This window comes from Lepidochelys olivacea (assembly GCF_965140295.1).
Source record: "Lepidochelys olivacea isolate rLepOli2 genome assembly, chromosome: 1".
Taxonomy (NCBI): domain Eukaryota; kingdom Metazoa; phylum Chordata; order Testudines; family Cheloniidae; genus Lepidochelys; species Lepidochelys olivacea.
Window position 1 is genome coordinate 311,132,472 of NC_140411.1, and position 21,756 is coordinate 311,154,227.

The 21,756-nt window shown below is 39.9% G+C and overlaps 1 protein-coding gene across 7 annotated transcripts in view; it reads right to left on the bottom strand.

Annotated features, from left to right (window-relative positions):
• Positions 1-21,756, bottom strand: part of CADPS2 (calcium dependent secretion activator 2) — a 584,713-nt gene that overhangs the window by 77,863 nt on the left and 485,094 nt on the right. For all 7 annotated transcript variants that reach the window (XM_084638323.1, XM_084638324.1, XM_084638325.1 and 4 more), the window contains one exon: positions 19,565-19,721. In XM_084638323.1, coding sequence (XP_084494449.1) covers positions 19,565-19,721 — 157 coding nt within the window. The remainder of the gene's footprint in view (positions 1-19,564; positions 19,722-21,756) is intronic.

Below are 21,756 nucleotides of genomic sequence, written 5' to 3' on the forward strand. Positions count from 1 at the left end.
GGCTGGAGTCAATAGCCACAACGCCTAGCAGCTAAAGTCAGTGTCTGTATCGCCCAGTGGCGAGAATCAATAGCTGGGGGTATGGGAACCTGGGCCCGCTCTGCTCCATTGGGTTCCAACCCAGGGCCCAATGAAACACTAATTCAAACTATGTGACCTAGGAGGTGGGCATCCTATGCCTGCTCCCTGGGCCACTTCCTATCCCAACTTCAGTTCCTCTGCTGGTGCCACTGGTTTGCTTCTGAGTTCCCCCGGGAGTCCTCTTTGGTTAAGATCTGGAGGCTCCTCCTCTCTCGGTTGGGATCATCATTGCTGTCCTCTGCTGTTGAAGCGCCTGCGGTGGCTTGGCCATGGGGCCTGATCCCAGCCACCTGGGGCCCCAGCGGCTTCTCGGCAGGAGCCTGCACCATGTCTGCCTAGACTGAGCTGAGCTGCTCCTATTTGAGCTCAACACCCATTGTAAGCATGCCCAACAGGATGACCAGGCATGGCTTTCTGGGTCCAGAACTGCTCCTTAACCCTTACTCCCCAGTGTTATACCACATCACATGAAGTAGCAGTCGCAAAGGAAACTGCAGAGAAAAATTTAGCATGAACTGAGTTCATTTTATGAGATGGCGAGATAGAGAATGTAAGGAATTTCCATGTGGCCAGTGTGCACAAATTGCATGCTGAGAAAGGTTGCTGGGCAGACCAGGTCATTTGGAGACAGTGCCAGTTGAAAAGACATATTGTTGTGACCTGCCAAACAGTTCAATGACCAGCAACGATACATCCAAGAAGACATCTGTGAAGACTGAACCTAAGAACAGGATGGCAGTTGAGAATTCATAATGCAGAAAAAGACAAAACCTCTAGTGACACTACCAAGACCTAACACCATACATGTTATCAGAAGCTGGAGTGAGAGATGGCACGTGGGTTACACTGTTGATTGAAGGAGTTCCTACAAGAATGGAGCTTGATATTGGAGCTGTTGTTTCACTGATGTCCGCATCTACCTATCACCGGACATTGTCACAAGTTTCTCTGGAAGAAACCTCCACATTTTTGAAGATTGACACCTAGAGCCCTGAAAATCTGAGGATATCCTCAGACCATTTTTGTGGATCGGATATGGATACAAATTTGGTATCCGCGAAGGAATATACCAGAAAGAAGTAGGTACCAAAAGGGATAGTCCAGGTGGAAATTAACCTAGATGAAGAATCAGTTGTATTACTCTTGTATGTGATTGAACAAAAGTATCCACCATTATTTGGTAAACCTTGGCTTGAGAAGCTCAAGGAGAATTGGACCAAGATCAAGGCGATCAGGAAAGCACCTTGAAAGCTTCCAAAAATACTGGGCAGACACTTCCAAGTTTTTGAAAAAGAGCTTGGACAGATAAGCAACGTGTCAGTGAAGCTCACTGTTAATTCTGACAGCCAGCCAAAATATTGCAAGCCCAGAGTTATGCCTTACAATCTAAAGCCTCTGGTAGAAGTTGATTAGGACTGTTTAGTGAACACTGGAGTCTTGTCACTGGTTTCACGTAGGGAGTGGGCTACACCCATCATGCTAGTGATCAAGAAGGAAGGCTCAGTCCAAATTTGTGGCGATTTCAAAGTGATGCTGAATCTAGTTTTATGTGCAGACCAGTATCCTACTAACTCATACTGAAGGTTTATTTGTTTCAATAAATTGGATTGGCTCAGTACATACTGACAAATGGAGATTGATCCAGCATCTTGTAAATATCTCACAATCAACATGTAAAAAGGCTTATTTTGTTACAACGGGTCACCTTTCAGTATCACATTGTCACTGGTCCTGTTTCAGAAAGCCATGGATGAGATCCTGATGGCATTGAATGGAGTTCAATGCTATTTGGATGACATCCATATTACAGAAAAGGATCAAGAGGATCATCTTCGAAATGTGGATGCTGTTTTGCAATATTTGAAAGATCATGAATTGGAAGTATGTCAAGACAAATGTGAATTTTTCAAACCTTCAGTTGAATACCCTGGACATGTAATTGACACCACAGACTTAATGAAATTGCCAGAGAAAGAGAAGGGTCGTTCTTGAAGTGCCATTGCCCGAGAATGTATCACAGTTGCTTCATTCTTAGGACTGCTTAACTACTATTGTATATTCCTGCCTAATCTGGCAACAGTCTTGGCATCTTTACATGAGCTGTTACAAACAAAGAAAAAATGGAAATGGGCTAAAGAGTGTGATTGTGCATTTAAGGAAGCAAAGAAACTGTTGACATCAGCTGAGGTTCTTATGCATTTTGATGCTTTGCTACCACTACAATTGGCATGTTATACTTCATGATATGTGGGAGCAGATCTTTTCCACATTTTTCCTCATGGCATGGAGAAACCAATTGCCTTTGCATCACAAACAGTCACTACTCTTGAGAAGAACTATGTGCAGAGTGGGAAGCTCTAAGCATTATCTTCAGAATTCTAAAGTTCCATATCTATTTGTATGATAGACATTTTACCTTGCTGATGGCTCATCACCATTACTTTCAATTTTTGGACCAAAAGATGGAATTTATCATTAGCTGCTGCTTGTATGCAACAATGACATGGCTACTTTCAGGTCATTCTTACATTATTCAATTCCATAAAGGGACTCAAGCACGGCAATGCTGATGGGCTGTCATGCCTAAGCTCTAGTCAACCCAAAGAAACTGCAGATAAAGTGTTCTGTCTCCATTTGATGTATAGGTTGCCCATCACTAGCACAGAAATCAACAAAGAAATGACGAAGGATGGTGCGCCTTCTCTTGTGAAAGGAATGGTGCTACACAGTATAGTGCTGTATCATAAGAATCGGGTTTACACAGTTTCTGTCACATCAATGTGAATTATCTATAAATCATAGCTGTATTTTATGGGGAATGTGAGTGACTGTTCCAAAATCATTTCAATCTCAGGTTTTAGAGGTCATGTTGGCATTGTACTGATGAAGGCCGCAGCCCAGAGTCATGCCTGGTGGCTGGGGATCGACAAAGATATTGACAGACAGGTGAAGTATACTAATGTCACTAAATTCAGCACAATCCTGGCTCAGTTCATCTACATCCTTGGTCATGGCCTCAGACTCCTTGGATACATATTCATGTGAACTTTGCCAGATCTTTAGAAGGTTATATTATTTTCATTGTAGTTGATGCTCATTCAAAATGGCCAGAAGTTTTCAGAAAGACTTCTAAGACTTCTAGGCTGAAAGGCCTAGGTTAGTGCCAGCTATATACTGATCAAATATGGCACAGGAAGCAACTTCTTCACACTGCTCAGCCAGTGTTGCCCAGCCCCATCCTGGATGGATTGTCTCCAGAGACTGATAGGGTTGTTTCGGTTTCTGTGCCCAAGCTGCTAAGATCTTTGGACATCTTTGTACCTTGTTTAGCCAATTTGGTTTACCATTACAGTTGGTGAGTGACAATGGACTTTAATTCTTTTCTGAAGAATTTCAGAGGTTCCTAGCTTCAAATGGAATTCAGCATGTACCTTCAGCTCCTTACCACCCTGCTACAAATGGACACTTTGTACAGACACTTAAACATACCTTAAGAGCTAATAAATCTATTTTGAATTGTCAGCAGAAAGTGGACAATTTCTTCCTTGTCTACAGGAACACATCACATGCTACTACCATATAGTCACCTGCAACTCTTTTCTTGAAGTGATCTTTGTGTGCTTGTTGGGACCTGCTACATCCTGAAATTGCTTCACATGTAGCGACTTCCCAATCTATGCAAATCGATCAACTACATGAGACTTGTCATCACGTTTTTTCAAGTAGGAGACTTGGTGTGGACTTGAAACTACAGATGTGGAGTGAAATGGGTACTGGAGAACATGTAAAATGGATGGGACCTGTTTCATTCGTGGTAAAACTGTCTGATGGTATTTTATGGAAATGACATATTGACCATTTGCAGCCTCGACTAGTACCGGAGTCCAGGGATGTTCCAGTAGGACTTTCTGTTCCTCTGATCGAACCTCCTTCTGTTACAACTCCTAATTTCAATGACTTGTTGGAAGAAACTTTGATACCAGATCCAGTTGATTCCATAGCACCGAGTGTTCCTCTTGTTCAGGACACATTGCCATCACACATTATCCCAAGAGAATGCGAAAACTAGTTGTGTGTCTGAATTTATAAATTGTTCAGTTAGTGAGTTGCTATTCCAGGGCAGAATAATCCTGTGCAATTTGAGAGTCTGCAACAGTCCACCCTCAACTTTTAGCTAGGTTATATAATGTTTCATGTCAACCGCGTAAATGATAATGTATATATATGTAGGAAGTTTTTTAAAGTAGGGTGGAGGAATCTGTTCTGTTCCTTTATATGTTTGCACGCTCCTCCCTCCCCAGTGCAAAGCCTCACTTTCGTGTTAGTTTCAGTTTTGCTACAAGAACAATAAAAAGTTTCCACGGCAACTTGCTGTACTTAAATGTGTATCTCCTTCTCTGCTGGTCCAGATGTAACACAGAACTAAATGGGAAAGAACATCCTGGTGTGGAGTGGTAAGTATCAGTATGAGTCCCCTGATGCCATGGGGAACATTGAGTGAGTGGGTGCAGGGAGGTGCTATAATGGAGTTCCCCATAGACTGCAAAGGGAAGTGAGCCCGGGATTGTCAATCTGTACATCCGCAGGAGTCTGAAGCATCTGTGTTTGTTGCTGGAGAAGCCCCATTATGCCTTGGTGTATCTCCCTTTCCTTTTTCTGCAGGGATTCCAGTGCCTTTCTCCTGTCCGCTCTTTCCTTCTCCATACAATCTGAAATATTCACCCTCCAGGTCCTCTGCTCATGTTCCAATGCAGCACTGGTTTGCAAGATTTTGCTGAACATTTCTTCTCAAGATCTCTTCTTTTCATCATCTGGAGCAGGCAGTCCCTGGGTGTGCAGGGGGAAACCCTCAAGGCTGCAACCACAGCAGCTACTGCTAAAACAGACAGAGGTATCATTGTCAGTATAGTCACGATAAAAAGCAAAAGTCAAGATTCAGAACTCCCTTCCCTTGCTCCTCTAAACAAGACATGCTTATTGGCACTTCTGCTTTGGAGTGCTTGTGCATGGCACCCTTCACAGCACCAGCCATGCTGACTTTCGCCTACCAGGGTGAGTGAAATGCGGAGGGAATTGCTCAGTTGCATGAAACTGAGTATTAGGCAATGGCACTAAATAGTGGTACAATTTTCCACAGATGGTGGTGATTTTAGCTGATATCATGGAGAACACAGTGGCTGCTGGTGTCCCGCAGCTGCTTGGGTTCACGTGCCACTTCCCTGTTTATTGCAATGGTGCCTGCTAAAGTTATGGCAGACTGGCATGGGGAAGCATCCTACGACGGAGGAAGAAATAAGGCTGCCATCCCTAGAAACCTTCGGGAGAAGATTGCAGAGTATCTCCATGGAAGTTTCATCCAGATCTCTCAGGAAGATTCAAGGGACAAACTACATAAACAAACTGCTCAACATGGCCACCCCCAGCTAACAGTTCTAGGGAATGAAAAGCAGATAACGCTATCTCTCTCTTTGTTGTAGCACTACCTCTCTAGTATGAGTAAATTAATTAAAAGTCAGTAGCTGTGTCTTGCTAAGTTGGGGGCACCATCAGTATATCTTTGTACGAGAAATACATTTACACACTTACCCGAGGTTCCTTCCCCCACAGCGGACTTTCCCGTGCTTGATTGCCAGAACTGACTGGACTGTGGTAGAGCCTCAAACAGATCCTGGTTTGCGGCATAGCTGTACCCCCAGTCACATGTCCCCCATGCTCCTCCTCATCCTCTTCCCCTGGCGTGAGGATGAGGAGGTCTGTGTTTCGGGTTCCTTTGAGGTATGCATGATGCTCTGTGGGGTGCTGCTGGGGTCTCCGCCAAATATGGCAGCAGCTCTTTGTAAAAATGACAGGTCTGCGGCTCAGCACCAGGTTGACTGTTGGCCTCCCTGGCCTTCTGGTATACCTGCTGCACTTCCTTTGCTTTCGGGCAGCACTGCTGCTGATCTCCATTGTTGTCCTTCTCTTGCATCCCCTGTGCAATCTGCTCATTGATGTCCACACTTCCATGACTGGTCCATGGCTGTGCCTGCACAGCCTCATCTCCAGCATCCCCTGTCTATTCCAAGCCAGAGCACATCTGAAATGTGTAGCCAGGATGCACACAACAGTGGAGAGCTGCTAGGTGTGCTCGCTAAGCTTGGCAATCAGGAAAAGGCATTTCAAAAAATCTTGGAGTCTCAAAGAGGGTAGGGGGGAAGGCTTCTGGTCTCTATGAGCCCTGCATGGTAGAGTTCACAGTTGTGACTAGCCTCAGGCATTGTGGGACAGCTACCGAAGGACTGTTAGGATCAACACAGCTAATGCAGTGTCTACCTTGGCATTGTGTCAACCTCAATACATTGACCCTGGCTCAATGCCCTTCGGGGAGGTGAGGTTACTGTGTTGCCAAAACGGGGCACTTACACTAGTGGGAGACAAATTTTACGTGCAGACACCTGCACAACTAGGTTGATGCAAGGCTGCTTACGTCTGCATAACTTTGTAGTATAGACCAGGCCTTATTCTGTGCCTCAGTTACTTGTCTGTAAAATAGGGATACATAGCACAGCTCTACCTCACAGACCATTACGATGCACTGTGAGATCTCCTGACGAAAAGTGCTATATAACGAACAGGCAGTGTGATTATTACTACTAGAACTACCACCACTGCTCTTTCCTCCCTGGAGGATGTTGGGGCCTTCTCAAAGGAATACTCCTCTTGGGAAATCCTTTGGTGGAGTACATCTGGAACAGGTGGGGGCTTCTGCACAGGAGGATATGCCGCCCCTCTCCCATTGCTGCCAGCAGCATCAGGGGGTGTCACTGCTGCTGAGTGTCTGGACGCAATTTGTTGTTTCAACCATCAGAAGACAATACTTATTTTCTTTAAAAAGGACAGATATAATTAACCACCCTTGCATCCCCCTCCTTGCTAAGCTGTGCAAAGTATTATTTTTAGAAGTGCTAATAATTTTTAACTACTTAGCTTCAGCATAATTATTTTTATATTTGGTATCAAATTTGATGCCCATTTTAGAATCACTTAAAAGCAGACTGTAAGCTTTTTGTGTTTGTATATTTTTAAAATCAGCATAACTGTGATCCATAATAATACAGAAGAAAGGGATTATATACTAACCCAATGGTGCCTAATACATACAGATAGCAGGTATGAAGCCCAAGGATTACCCCAACAACAAAAAATTGATCACTAGCCTGAGACATAAAAGATGGGCGGTTCAGAATATCTACCAGAATAATTTTCAAGGAGGAGATCTTGAGCAAGACAAGCCCAACACTGTTGAGACCTTTAAAAAACAACAGTGCCAGTTTTAAATCAACATTAATTGGCAGTCAATGCAGACAATGCAAGGCTGGCATAATATAATCACAGTTGCTTGAATGGGTGAGCAAGCATGCCACTGCTTTCTGAACAAGCTGTAGAGATGCTCTGCTGCATGCCCTGCTCAGATAGAATTACAGTAATCAAGCCTCATGGGCAGGAGGACATGTGTTGTGAGGATATTGTGAGGCTGCAATGGGATTAGAAAGGGCACAGCAAGTACAAATTGTGCAACTGAAAAACCCCATTTTCATATCAAGCCAATGCTTGGCTTTGTCAGGAAAAGAATTGTGTAAAGTGATGCCAAGATTTTTAACGTGACTCTACCTCCAAACAAATCTTTCTACAAGTGGGGACATGAAAGAGGAGTGAGCTTTCTCATACTGTTAACACAGCAGTAAGCCTTTTATTTTCCCAGGGTTGAGGACATGGCAGCTCTGATGTATCCCTCTAGAGAATTCATTCAAGCATTCCTCCAGGGCAGAGAATAGACTAGCAGGGCCATGGGACAAGTGGTATAATGCTGAGGATCATCAGCATACTGATGAGACCCTACCCAGTGGTTAGAAATGAGCTTACCAAAAGGTATCACCTGTACATCAAACAAGATGGAAGACAAGAGAGTTCCTTATAGGAATGCCACACTGCAAATTCCTCAGGGATGTCATGCAATTGACCATCAAGTACTGACTTGCTCCTATATTATAGGTATGAGTGGAACCACTAGAGGGCAGCTACAGACACACCAGCAAAGTCTCTCATTTGCCAAAGTAACAATTGAATGAGTCCTATTTACTTGGCTGCTTGTATCAAAAGCTGTTCAGAGTTCCAGTATGACCAAATAGACTGACCTAATTTAAAACTAATATCATCATCCAACTAAGCAACAGTGCTAGATCAGTTTGGAAGATAATCCATAATAAAATCCTAGCATGCTGCCTCTTTGCACAACAGATCTGGCAATAGACGGCCAAAAATCACATGCTGATTGTAAGTTACTGTTTCCACTTTAAGTAAATAGGACTCATTCAATGAGAGTTAAAGGGATTTGTCAAAAGAGCTTAAAATAAGGAAACTTTGTCCAAGGAAAGAGTAATCCTAGCACTTATCTTCAAGCCATTCTCCTTTTTCTAGTCAATTCACCCATCCCACATTCTCTGTGCATGAAACCATCCTACATTCACATAGCACAACACCACAAAAATGACGTACCAGAGTAAAAAAGACAAAACAGAAATACTTCATATGTACTCTTCCAAAGCTGATTTTGGGAGCAGGAAAATCCTAAGGAAGATCCAAGGAATACTGAAATTAAAAATAAAAGCTACTTTTACCTTATCCTTCTTGAATGTTCTAAATATAGTAAAATATAACCAGTGATCGCAAGACCAGTTTCAAATAGCATTAGCTATTGCAATGTAAACAATACTGCAGCACTGGAATAAGGCTTCACCTCCAGAACAGGGGAAACAGACTACATTGCTCATGTAGGCTAAGAATTATGAGGGGCTGATTCTGATCTCACTTACAACAGTGTAAATCAGGAATAACTCTAAAGTCAGTGGAGTTAAGCCATCCTCTGAAGAAAAGGGACAGGAAAATTGTATGAGTTTCACAAACAGAACCCCCCCACACACATACCCTGCACGCATGCACAAAGAAAGGGCCTCTGCAGAACTGAAAGGAAGGAAGAATGATGCAACTTAATGTCAACCTCTCTCCCACCGACTAAAATTGTCCTATTTTTGCAGATAGTCTAAAAATTATCCTGCCACCGCAATGGATTCTCTAAGAAGGCCTCATCAGGCCCTGCTGGCATATATGCTTTCTTATGCCATGTTACTGTAAACGGATGATAATTGATTATAATAATTGTATTGTATTTTTAATTAACAGTATTAAAAATAAGTAGGATTCGGGGCACTGGAACAATTTTTGTAGTGGGGGTGCTGAGAGCCATTGAACCAAACTGTAAACCCTGTATATAATGGAAACCACTTCAAGCCAGGGAGTGTGGCAGTACCCCCAGCACCCCTGGTTCCAGCACCTATGGTAGGGTTCAACAAGAAAATGAACTTAAGGATCAGTGTTCTATGTGTGGCTGTTGAAAATGGTCCAGTAAACTGGAAAGAAGAAAGACAGCTTATATTGCATTTTTGTAATTTTCTATGAAGAATACTATGTTTTCAAACCTTTAAATGGCTCAGCTGTTATTCACACATTGGCAAAATCTGCTAGTGTATCTTCTCATTCACACAGGAATCTGTCTGCATGTGCAAAGGGATGTAACCATGATTTTTGTAGATGTATTAGTGGAAACAGGCTTCACATTTGACCTAAATGTATTTTAAGGACAAAGAAACTTTTAAAATTCTCTTACCCTGTGCTAATGAGACCACAATTAAATTCCTATTTAAAAGATTAAGCAAAACAAAAGGCTCACTCAAGAATTCTTGTGCATCTAAAATGCTCACTCAGCCAGCAGGAGTTTTGGGAACCCAAGTAACTCTTTTGCCTGAAATTTCCTATAGAACTATTTAATCAATGATCAGCATTAAATTTTAGTGACCCAAAAGTACAGCTCTGAACTAAAAGGAAGGTTATGGTACTATAGCTAATTTTTATCAGGCATGGGCCAAAATATCTGAATCCTTATACTCAGGATAGATTTCCATTAACTGGGAATTTTTCCTGGTATAAGAACTCTAGGATTTGGTCCTAAAGACTTTAAAATCCAAGTCAGAAAACTCTCATGGGAGTGCCAGTTGGTATTATAGATCTATCATACACAGGTCAGGCTTCAAATTATTGCTCCACTTGCCTGAAAACAAGCACTTCAAACATCACACACTGTTTCAGAGAGAGAAATGATCAGTAACAACAATAATGACTTTTTCAAGGAGATCATCTTCTCAGTGAGGCATTGTGCTGGTCAGTGAATCACAAATCTGATTTATCTCCTCACCCACATACTGTAGCAGATGTACAACTTGTCATTTTAGATTTTTAATATTTAGTGCCACCAACAGATTTCTGAATCTGCTTGTCCATTTCTACCATAACCAATCAACTACTTCATTGTCATGGGTATTAAATACCAACATTTTGTTCACATCCATGCCAATCTGCTGTTTTGTTTTTTTGTGATTCTTATTTTTTTCCTTCTTGTATTATTATATAATTTTCTTTCAAACTTTTATTTAATGTATTACTTTCTTCTTCTTTTGTTCTGTTAACCTGTTACTGCAGATTCCGTTATTAATTTCCAATAACTAACAATGGTGCACACAATGATGTCTGCCACAATTTCTCATGAGTTATTTTTTTTTACCCTTAAAGATGGCCACTACCGTTCCCCTTCTGAGACAGCAGATGACTTTGTTGTAGTTTTACTAGAGTAAAGAAAATAAACAATAGAAGTCATACCTTCCTTCTCGCTCCCCTCTCAAATGAAGACCTTCCCACATACATAACCATCCCTTGCTCCCTCCCTCTGTTACATGTGGGAAGAGCTGCCTCTCCTCCTTACCCACAGCAACATCAGAGAGAGGAGGAGTACTTGTGGCACCTTAGAGACTAACAAATTTATTTGAGCATAAGCTTTTGTGAGCTACAGCTCACTTAATCGAATGCATCCGATGAAGTAAGCTGTAGCTCACGAAAGCTTATGCTCAAATAAATTTGTTAGTCTCTAAGGTGCCACAAGTACTCCTTTTCTTTTTGCGAATACAGACTAACACGGCTGCCACTCTGAAACCTATCAGAGAAAGACTCACACTACTTGTCCATCTCCCCTGTCTTGCCAGCTTCACTGGTCCTACTCTCCCCAACTATACCTCACATGACTTGCGCAAGCAGTTACCAACTGATGTATTGGCTCCTACCAGTGAGGGTAAATTGGGTATGTTGGAAGGTACCCCAAAGGGTCAAAATTCTTGTGAGAGGAAGTTGAGGTGAGGTAGAACTTGCTCCTTCAAAAAGAAACCCTATCCTAGCCCCATCTTTCAGAGGACAAAAGCAGTCACTCTCCTTGGCAGAGTACCCAATAGCTGATCCCCCAAAACCTTCAGCAATGGACAGCTTTCACCTGGGTTAAACATCGGAGAATTAGCAAGCAATTAGGTAGAGCTCTAGGGCAAAAGCAGAGAGCTTGCAGGGCACTAAAAATTCACTACAAATAAAAAGAACCCCAAGCAAATACCAGAAGCACTGCTGTCATAAACATAAAGGGAAGGGTAAACCCCTTTAAAATCCCTCCTAGCCAGAGGAAAAATCCTCTCACCTGTAAAGGGTTAAGAAGCAAGGATAACCTCGCTGGCACCTGACCAAAATGACCGATGAGGAGACAAGATACTTTCAAAAGTTGGGGGGAGGGGGAGGGAAAAACAAAGAGTCTGTGTGTGTGATGCTTTTGCCAGGGACAGAACAGGAATGGAGTCTTAGAATTTAGTAAGTAATCTAGCTAGATATGCGTTAGATTATGATTTCTTTAAATGGCTGAGAAATTAAGCTGTGCTGAATAGAATGGATATTCTTGTCTGTGTGTCTTTTGGTAACTTAAGGTTTTGCCTAGAGGGATTCTCTATGTTTTGAATATAATTGCCCTGTAAGGTATTTACCATCCTGATTTTACAGAGGTGATTCTTTTTTACTTTTTACTTCTATTAAAATCCTTCTTTTCAGAAACGGAATGCTTTTTCATTGTTCTTAAGATCCAAGGGTTTGGGTCTGTGTTCACCTACGCAAATTGGTGAGGATTTTTACCAAACCTTCCCCAGGAAGTGGGGTGCAAGGGTTGGGAGGATTTTGGGGGGAAAGACGTTTCCAAACAACGCTTTCCTAATAAAAATAAACCCAGATAAATGTTTGGTGGTGGCAGTGGAAGTCCAAGGGCAAAGGGTAAAATAATTTGTACCTTGGGGAAGTTTCAACCTTAGCTGGTAAAAGTAAGCTTAGGAGGTTTTCATGCAGGTCCTCACATCTGTACCCTAGAGTTCAGAGTGGGGACGGAACCTTGACAACTGGGAAGATTTGAAGGTCTTTAATCCATCCTTTTATGATGTCTATATAGGAAGGAGTTTGAGATTAATGGACAATGTTAATTGCCAAAGCCAAACACAGCAACTGGGTTATAATGGATAACTGCATGTGACTGATTTTTTTTTCAAATAAATTACTCAGTTCGACATGATATATTGTGTAAACATGTAGTTGGCATGGAACTGATTTAGAACAGTTGGGGTGCTGTTGTATTTTTAACCTGACACCACTTCAAGTTGTGTTCAATCATATATAGGCACTCCATAAAGTTAGGTTTAAAGGCTTAAAAGCTTCTTTATTCATAATGCCACTATTAAAAAAAATCCACCTGACTTAAAAATGATTGAACTGGTTTGTCTCACACATGGAGATGTTACATGCCAAGTTCCTGCACATCCCAAGTATTTTGTGATGAATGATAGCCCCTCATGAAACATGGGCTTCAATGTTTCATGTAGAAATGCTGACACAACCTCAGCTATACTAGCATGTTCTCATCAATAACATTTTCTGTGTAAATCTATGCTTCCTTTCTTACAGATACCCACATGCCAATGTACATTCCACTCACAATCACACAACAGACAGTTGTGCATTGTCAATGCCCTTTTTTTTAAAGGACGTGTAGCCTGAGGCATGAGTGCGAGCTTTTCCTGTCCCTCCATTTGGACTAATAAGAATGTTCTAGCATTATTCCTTTAACCAACAACAGCCATTATGACAACATACATCAGGAAGCAAGCCCTCAGTGTGTGGCCTTTTTTAAGTTGGCTGCGGTCATATTGCCCACTGGGGTTGTAAGGTTTACTCAGAGCAGCTTTACAGATATTTTCATTGAGCAATACTTTATGGGGAGCACTTACTTGCCTAGAGACCACATGAGTTAACAGCACAGCTTTCCTAGTTTCCACTAATCTGGAAAAGTGCCTGTGTCAGCAAGTAACGCAGCAATAATGCCAGGCAACAATACATTGAGTGATGCCAGAAAGGAGAGAGAGATGCAGCTAGGATTAAATGGGACCTTGGATCAGAGAGAGATTTCTTGGGAAGGAAACTAATTGAAAGGTGAGACAATTTTTACATTCTTCAAAAATGCCTAACCCCTTCCCCAAATAAACCAAATATAACCTCTCTTCATGCTTACACATGATCTGGAGGTAGCAACCTGTGCTAGCAGATGATGAAACCAAGAGAGATCTATTCATGGTGAAATCATCCGAAATAAAGAGAGATCTATTCACAGCTTTTTTGAGGTACTAAGCACAAAAGTAGACAGCCTATCAACTATATCAAATGGGAACAAAAAACCAAATATGGTCCCATAGTATATGCCCATGACTGGAATAAGCCAGGCAGGTAGGAGAAGCTTAATAAAGATGCACTAAAATGTAGGGTTTCAAACTATAGTTTACACAGACCATGCAAAAATAAATAGATACATAAGATGGAAGATATAGGTTCTATTCCCAGCTCAGTTTCTACCCTGATAAGTGACCTTGAGCATGTCAACTCGTTATTCTGTGCCTCAGTTTCTCCATCTGTAAAATAATGATAATTATAGTTCTTTATAAGGTGCTTTGAGCTCTGGATGAAAGGTTCTAAATTTACACTAGGCATTATTATTATTATGACTAATAAATTTGAAGGATCAGTACTACTTTCTTTTCTACAGTTGTTAGTATTAAATATAAAACAATGGGTAAGAGCTGAGAAAATACCTGAAGTCCGGCAGTGGTCTTGCAGAAAATATAGTAGTAAACATGTTATGAAAGACTATAAGCAGAGCTCAGGCTGCACAGGAAATCCTAATTTTATTATGATCTGTATCTTTATTATTTTTTTAAAAAATGGAATTTCTGTCATGTTTTAAAAAGAAAATCTCACAATATATATAACTATCTGTCAGACAACAGAATGCTGTGTACAGTCAAATATGCAAAAGTAGGAGTTGCATCGTATGAACATCTTTCCAGTCCTGCCCCCTTCCATATATACTCCAAATGTATTGTATGAAAAGAACCAGACCTCCTTGGGAATCCAACCCCCTCTCATATGCGCTCTTACCTATACAAGGCTCATTTGCACTTTGCCTCCCTCCCTGTACACTTTCTCTAATTATACAAAAAGACACAGCAGAGCTGACAGACTTTCCAAAGCTATGTTCACATGCGCAGAACCAACAGAATCCCAGCAGATCATTAAGAGATTTTGTGACAAAATTCAGTGCAGATGTGCAAAGTATATTGTTCAAATCTTTACACTTTGACTATTCACAGCCAATTTACCAGATCACTGAAAAGAACATCTGCCAAATGTCTATTTTCACTGGGCCAAATGGTAATTTTAACCATCTATTATACAGTGTTCAAAAAAGTTCAACATTTTTGTATAATGGGAAGACAGGACATCTTTCCAGTCTTCATTTTTGAAAATATTGTTTTGTTCAAGCTTAAAAAAATATACAAAAAAGAAATTACCCATGAACGGAAAACAAACTTCCCAAGTTTCAACTGCACACACACACAAGGCAACAATTATACACAAATGCAGATGGAATTCCTTTAGAATGGACCCATTTGTGCTACGTGCTCTGCCTTTTATATTGAATGTTCATATATGCTGACTGTTCTAGGAAATTCAATCCTGTTTGAACTACATAATAATAATAAGGTGGAAGGGTGGAGGGGGGGTGTTGGGAGGGAGAGAAGCATTTTGTCCAGTACATTAAAATGTTACAACTGTTAATAATTTTTTCTCAGTTTTCTTTCCTGTGTTAATATGGCATGCTGTAGAATAAAAGATAATTCTGTGATGTCTCCACAGCACACACTATAGGAGGTTAATTATAAGGAAATTGATATTTCTTAATGAGTTTCCAACATGATTTTCTGGACACATTTATAAACTATCTACCTATATTTTCAGAACATTTTATTGCATAATGTTCTTATAATGAGTCTTCTCCTGTATTTTTATGCTATACAATCCCTCAATTAAACTGAAGACATATATACAATAGCACGCACAGTGCAACTTTATTTTAGATAGCTTCTTTCATACAAATCATGTCCTAAAATAATTTACACAAGTAAATACTTAAAAATACAATAGAGAGAGGGAGAAATTAAGCTATATAGAGACAAAAATATAGGCTTTTGGTTGAGATCGGAAATTAGATGGGCAGGTGCAGAAAGGCCATTCCACGCAGAAAGCAAGAACTGCAAAGAAGGCTTTCAAAGCAACAGTACTAAGACTGTGAGCCAGATCCTGGGCTTTGCACTTTGGCAGTAGAAAGAGCCAGGAAAGCTGGCCAGCCCGGGGTTCTGAATAACTGGCCATCTCTTTCACTCCATGGCTTAGGGGCCTAGAAAGAAGGGGCACACTGGAGAATCACTGTGCTCTGGCAAGTTCTCACTCGCGTACCAGAACCTCAGGTCCATAACCAGCGAGAGTAGTTTAAAGCCAACCTGCAGCTGCTGTAAACTACATAGGTGCTGGTGTAGATTTGGCCCTGGGACTTGGGGCTCAAATAGCCTCTTTGCAGATGCAGTCTTCAGTGGTACCTAATGCTTACTGGATACAGCTGAGGATTGAACTCTGCATGTTCATACCAAGGGTAGACCAAAAAATATTATCTGCTACCTATTCTTATCAAGAAGCAAGACAAAAAGAGAAAACTTAATTTGCTTCTCTTTTACTCTGTGCAGAACAACAACACGAGGAATTTTTCTCTTTTCTGCTTTTTGCTAAGTTAATGGCAGCTGTGCTTTGATGCATTTTGCTTGAATTTGTGTAGCACCTTGTGTTCTACAGAAGAAACTCAAAAAATGGATAAAGTTTGTAGGGTAAGAAGCTCACGAAAGCTCATGCTCAAATAAATTGGTTAGTCTCTAAGGTGCCACAAGTACTCCTTTTCTTTTTGCGAATACAGACTAACACGGCTGTTACTCTGAAACCAGTATATTTATAAAGACTATACATTCATTTTTCTGTAGTCTTTCTGGCACCATATTTTAGTGTCATGTTTATAAAAAATAATCTTGCATGAAGATCTGCTTAAAGGCTATAATTGTTAGTTAGATTATTTCTATACTGTTGGCAGTTCACACATGTCAGATTCATATGAAAACTGATTCCTGCATCTCAGATTTAGAGCTCATTTAAGGCTCTTGAGATAGAATAACATGCAGGTGTCAGCCCTCCAAATTTCAAAGGTTGAAGATTAACCTAATATGCAATATGGTGACCTAACAGTTCTTCATTTGAAAGAAATCTGAAAAATAATCTCTGATACAGCCTCAGAGAGAGAATAACCCAGTGGGATTTCTACCTCTTCATTTCCTAATGAGTTTTTCGATAATGAGAGGTGACTTTGTCAGTCACTCTGGGCTCTATTATGGCTAATTTGACTCCACTTCACTTTCTCTGTTAATTATTAACACTAGCCTTTTTATCCTCATGAGACCACATTCCAGTTTCTCTCTTTTTAGATTTTTATGAGCCTATCTTTAGGAAGGCAAAAGTCTTCGGGAATAGGTTTTCACTTAGTGAGGAAGCTAGAATATTTATTATTCGTTTAGGGAGACCCTGTGAGATTGATTTTTAGAAGCATGGCATGTTCTTTCTAATAGCTTTAATGTACTAGCAATGTGAAAGGGCTGTTAATTAAAGAATAAGAATCATGGTATGTTTCACTTGGGAATCTGTTCCTGGGAGAATGGTCATTTGCCACTTGCTAGCATATCCACCGATTAAAAGGTGACTAGTTCCAGGGGTTGCTTTTCAATAGCACTGGAAAAAAAAAAGATACAGTTTTCCAGATGGCTTTCACTTGTCAGAAATGGTCACTTACTATATCTTTTGCCATTAGGAGAACTGTGGAAAATAGTATACAGGTGTGGCATTTATTTCTTGGAGTAGCTGCTACTACTTGTTCTTTCAGTTACATTTTACAACCCTGCTGATAATTATTTTGTTATGAAAACAAGATTTCCTCCAGTTTTAATAATATGTCTTTACTGAGACTGTTTCCTTAGTAATGATTTAAAGTAATTATCCATTTAATCTCTTCAGAGAAGAAAAAGCAAGCAGTAGCCTTCCAACAGTCTTTTCTTATGTAAGCGTGGAGCTAGAGTTGTTTGTATTGCTTGTGTTATTCTGGAAATCAGCAGGCAAGGCAGCCCACGTTGTGTAATAAGAGGGTTAGTTATAACTCTGCTGTCACAAACCCTGCCTGAAGGCCAAGAATATCATCCTGCAATAAGCTTCATTTCCATTGGTTCCGGAAACTTAACTTGCTGTAATGGAACCCAATACCAAGTTTATAGATACCACTGGCTGAATAAGATTCAAACAACCCTACCCTAACAAAATTACACATCACAAAATCCAGCACTATGATTGTAATCCTTGTTGGCAGTCTCAACACAGGCACCAAGGATCAAATGGGCACAAGGAGGAAACTACTCCTACACGACTTCAAGTGTTCCTGTGAAGTTAAGGTTTCAGCACATTTACATGGCAGAGTTAGGAAGTCTTTGTTGCTGATGTCTACACTGTACCTATCCTAGAGAACTTCAAAGGGAGCAACCTCCAGCACCTTCCACAAAACCACAACCAAAAATAAAGAAAACAGTAACAAAATAGACACATCTTCTCTCACTAAGGAACCCATGTAAAAAGACAACTACACAACAGGAGTGTAGCATTTAATATATTGCTAACTGCCAATTAATGAAAACACAATTAAGTACTCATGAAAAGACGCAGACAACACTGGACTCTAAAGTCCTTTACTTATCCACAAAACATATACTGACCAGGCAATATATGATCCTACATTGCAGTACCAATAGTTCTCAATTCTAAATAGCTTTTAGGATAAGAAGGTAGTTAAGGCGCCATGTCTATTCAGCCTCTGGCATCCTGAGGAGTCTGCCATCCAGGGGACTAACACCAATTGCAATGCTTCTTTTTGCGATATGGATGCCCCTATGGTTGCACTGAGATCACCTACTTATTTCACTCAGGCACTCCGAAGCTGATGGTAACAGTACTCTGTTATAAGCAATGTGGGTTGTTGCAGCACCTCTGGTCTCTTAATGGAAGTCCCAGTATTCCACTTCCAATCCCCTAAATCATGCAGCTTTAATCCATAAAGGACATTCTGATACTGGTTTTTATATGCTTGATAATAACATAAACAGAAAATAATTTTAAAAACTAGTTTGTTGAGCATATGAATCGTGTAAATACAAACAAAAATTTAAAGCTTGAAATGAACTGAGACATGGAATAAAAATAGCATTTTGCCTTCCCTTAATAATGAAGGAAAACTGTGCCTTTTATCTTTCTATTTAAAAACAGCACATCAATTATTTTCTGAATGTTGCCTTAAAATGTTTGAAAAATAATCTGCATGTAAAATAAAGTACAACTTATGCTTTTTAATTTAACTTACTTCATTTTCTAAAGTTTCATTGATATTCTCTGTATATTTCCACATGTAAAATCACCCCCCAAAAGATCATGTTTAATATCTGCATATTAGATTATTTAGCTATTATAAAAGGAAAACCAGCTCACTCAAGACAAATAAAAGCAAGAGCATTGTATTTCATAACCAATATGTCCTCAGTTTTGGGCAAATACAAATGGTGTAAATTAAAAATCTCTTTCAGTCTGATGTATATGCCTAACTCCAATTAATACTAAGTCTACAATACATTTATAAATATGATCAATGGTATTAAAGCAGTGATGGGAATGAAAACTTATTATAAGAGTACACTTACTGATACAGACCTATTTAAATATAATGCCTTAGTATTAAAAATAATATTAAAATGTGCTATGCTGTGTTTATAATGCTGCTTTCGAGGTAAGCAATTTATGCAATACTATATGGTTCAAGTATAGTATACAGTAAAGGATCGAGTGGGATAAAGAGTAATAGCTTAATTTCAGAGGAACTCAGCAGAGAAATATTTATAGCAAAGAGGGGCACTGTAACTTTTGTTTTGCTCTGGAAATCGAAATACAACAGAATTTCTGGAGTGTGTGGAGACTGAAAGAAAAAAAATCACATATAAACAACAACAACAAAACCTTAATATCTTACTGTCATTTCTTAGGAAGTTATTAAGCAGTTGGAAAAGTGGGAAAGTATCCCAGGAATCTTGAGGTCGTGCCTCCAGTGCTGAATCCATATCGATAGAAAAGAGAGACCAAAATTTCTCTGCATGTTCAGCTAATAAATCTGGCCACCAAGCAAAAGCCTATAATGTAAGAAAAAAAATTAGTAAACACAAGTCACAAAAAAGAAGAGCTACTGTATGGTACATATGGTCAAATGTATTTGGATATGTCACTTTATGTCTTTTATCATGCATGGGTGATGTACAGTCCATGTGTGATAAATGTTAATGCATTCCTATATGTATAGACATGTATTAAAAAATATACCGCATTTGTCAACAAGGGGAAAAAAATAAAACCAGAAATTATTTTGTTGGAAAGGCAGCACTAATAATAAACCCCAAATTACTGCCAATAAGAGGGGAAAAATAACAAACAGATTGTCTATAAACCTTTAAATAGCTGAATATCATTCCATTGACTGTAACTGTTTTTGCCAACCAGAGGGGGGAGGGGTGCGGGGGAGAGAGAGAGAAAAACAGAAGAACTGAAAGTCTAAAGACAATCTTTGGAAAATTACAACATACTCTAATTTTGGTTTAATTCAGTTCTAAAGTTATAAGAAATCAGCCTAATTTCTTGTCAAATGTTCTCTAAACAAATACATATTTAAAAGCATTTTGTCCTCATTCATTATCAGAAGAAATTTGATTTAAACTTTAATAGCTAATAATAATATCTTCTGAAATCTGTATTTTTGATAGACGCAAAATCTTCATTTTTATCCTTATTTTGTCCTAAAAAGATAGGCCATTCACAATGCATAAATTCCCATTTCCTTTAATAAGCGTTATGGGTAGATATCTGGAGATTCAATAATCTCTAGTTTATAACATCTTTTCCCCCTAATTTAACAGTGTTTTGGAAAATACTGCTTTCATGAGTGTAAGTTTCGTGCATTAGGTGGTCTTAGCTCAGAAGAATGGAGGTTGGGGAGGAAATTCATTCAAAAGTTGCTGTGTTCAGGCAAAATTAGGGACTCCACCACATTCACATCATGCATCTTCTTCCTGCATTTACATCTGTGCTTGGCGGAGAAGGAAAAGAATGACAGGAATTGTACAGCGTTGGATGTTATATCAAAGTGAGAAATGGTAAATGGAGATACTGGCAAGTAAAGATAAAGGCCGAGTAATATTCTGAGCCTGTGAAAGAGCAGGCTTTAAAGTTCCTACTAGTGTCAAGCTAACACTGCTGCAACTGTTTTGTTCAGTGTCACTGCAAACATCTGATGCTGAGAAATATACAGTCACCTTGAATAAAAAAGAGTTATAGTAAGGCCTCCATTTTCAAGTGTGACCTCTAATTCTGAACACCTCCATTTTTGAAGTGCCAACATTGGACACACCTAGGGCCTGATCACCAGAGGGGCTGAGCACCCACAATTCCAACTGAAGTCAATGGCAACAACACATGCTCAAGAACTTCTGAAAATCGGGCCCTAGAGGTCTAAAATTCTAGAAATTCAGGTCTAGAACTGAAGAGCCCAAAATTAGATTCCACTTTTGAAAATGTGGTCATAAATGTTTACTTGTATCCTGGACTTCCTGATGACAGCCTAACATGGCGTTTTGGTTTTTTATGAAAGGAATGATTGCAACATGATGGGAGAGAAGACGACCTGGAGAGTGGTTTCTGAGAGGTAATGAGTGCTCCCTGAAAGTACCTGCTGCTCCTAGTGAAGTTAATGGGAACGGAGGTGCTCAGAAAACTGCTTATCAGTTTATATATTATTACAACATTATATATTATATCAGGCCTTAAGGATACTGACTGGTAATGAAGTGAACAGTATACAGAATCTGTTGCAAATTGTTTTGGCAAGAATTTAAAATAGATTCCTTTTCCTGTAATGAGAAGAAGTCTCTGACTGATGAGTTGAGCATAAATGGGAGCTCATTAAGGAAACAACCTTCTAGCCCAAGAAAATAACCTACCACAATAAAAAACACTTTCATGCTACTTGTTTTTAAAGTATACAGGCATTGGCAGGTGTCCCTTTGGGACCAGCAAACAAAACTCTTTTCAGAACATATAGCGCACACACACACCCACACACAAAATCTAGAAAGCCAGCCCATTCTATTCCCATTTTAAACCCCTTTGCAAATGACA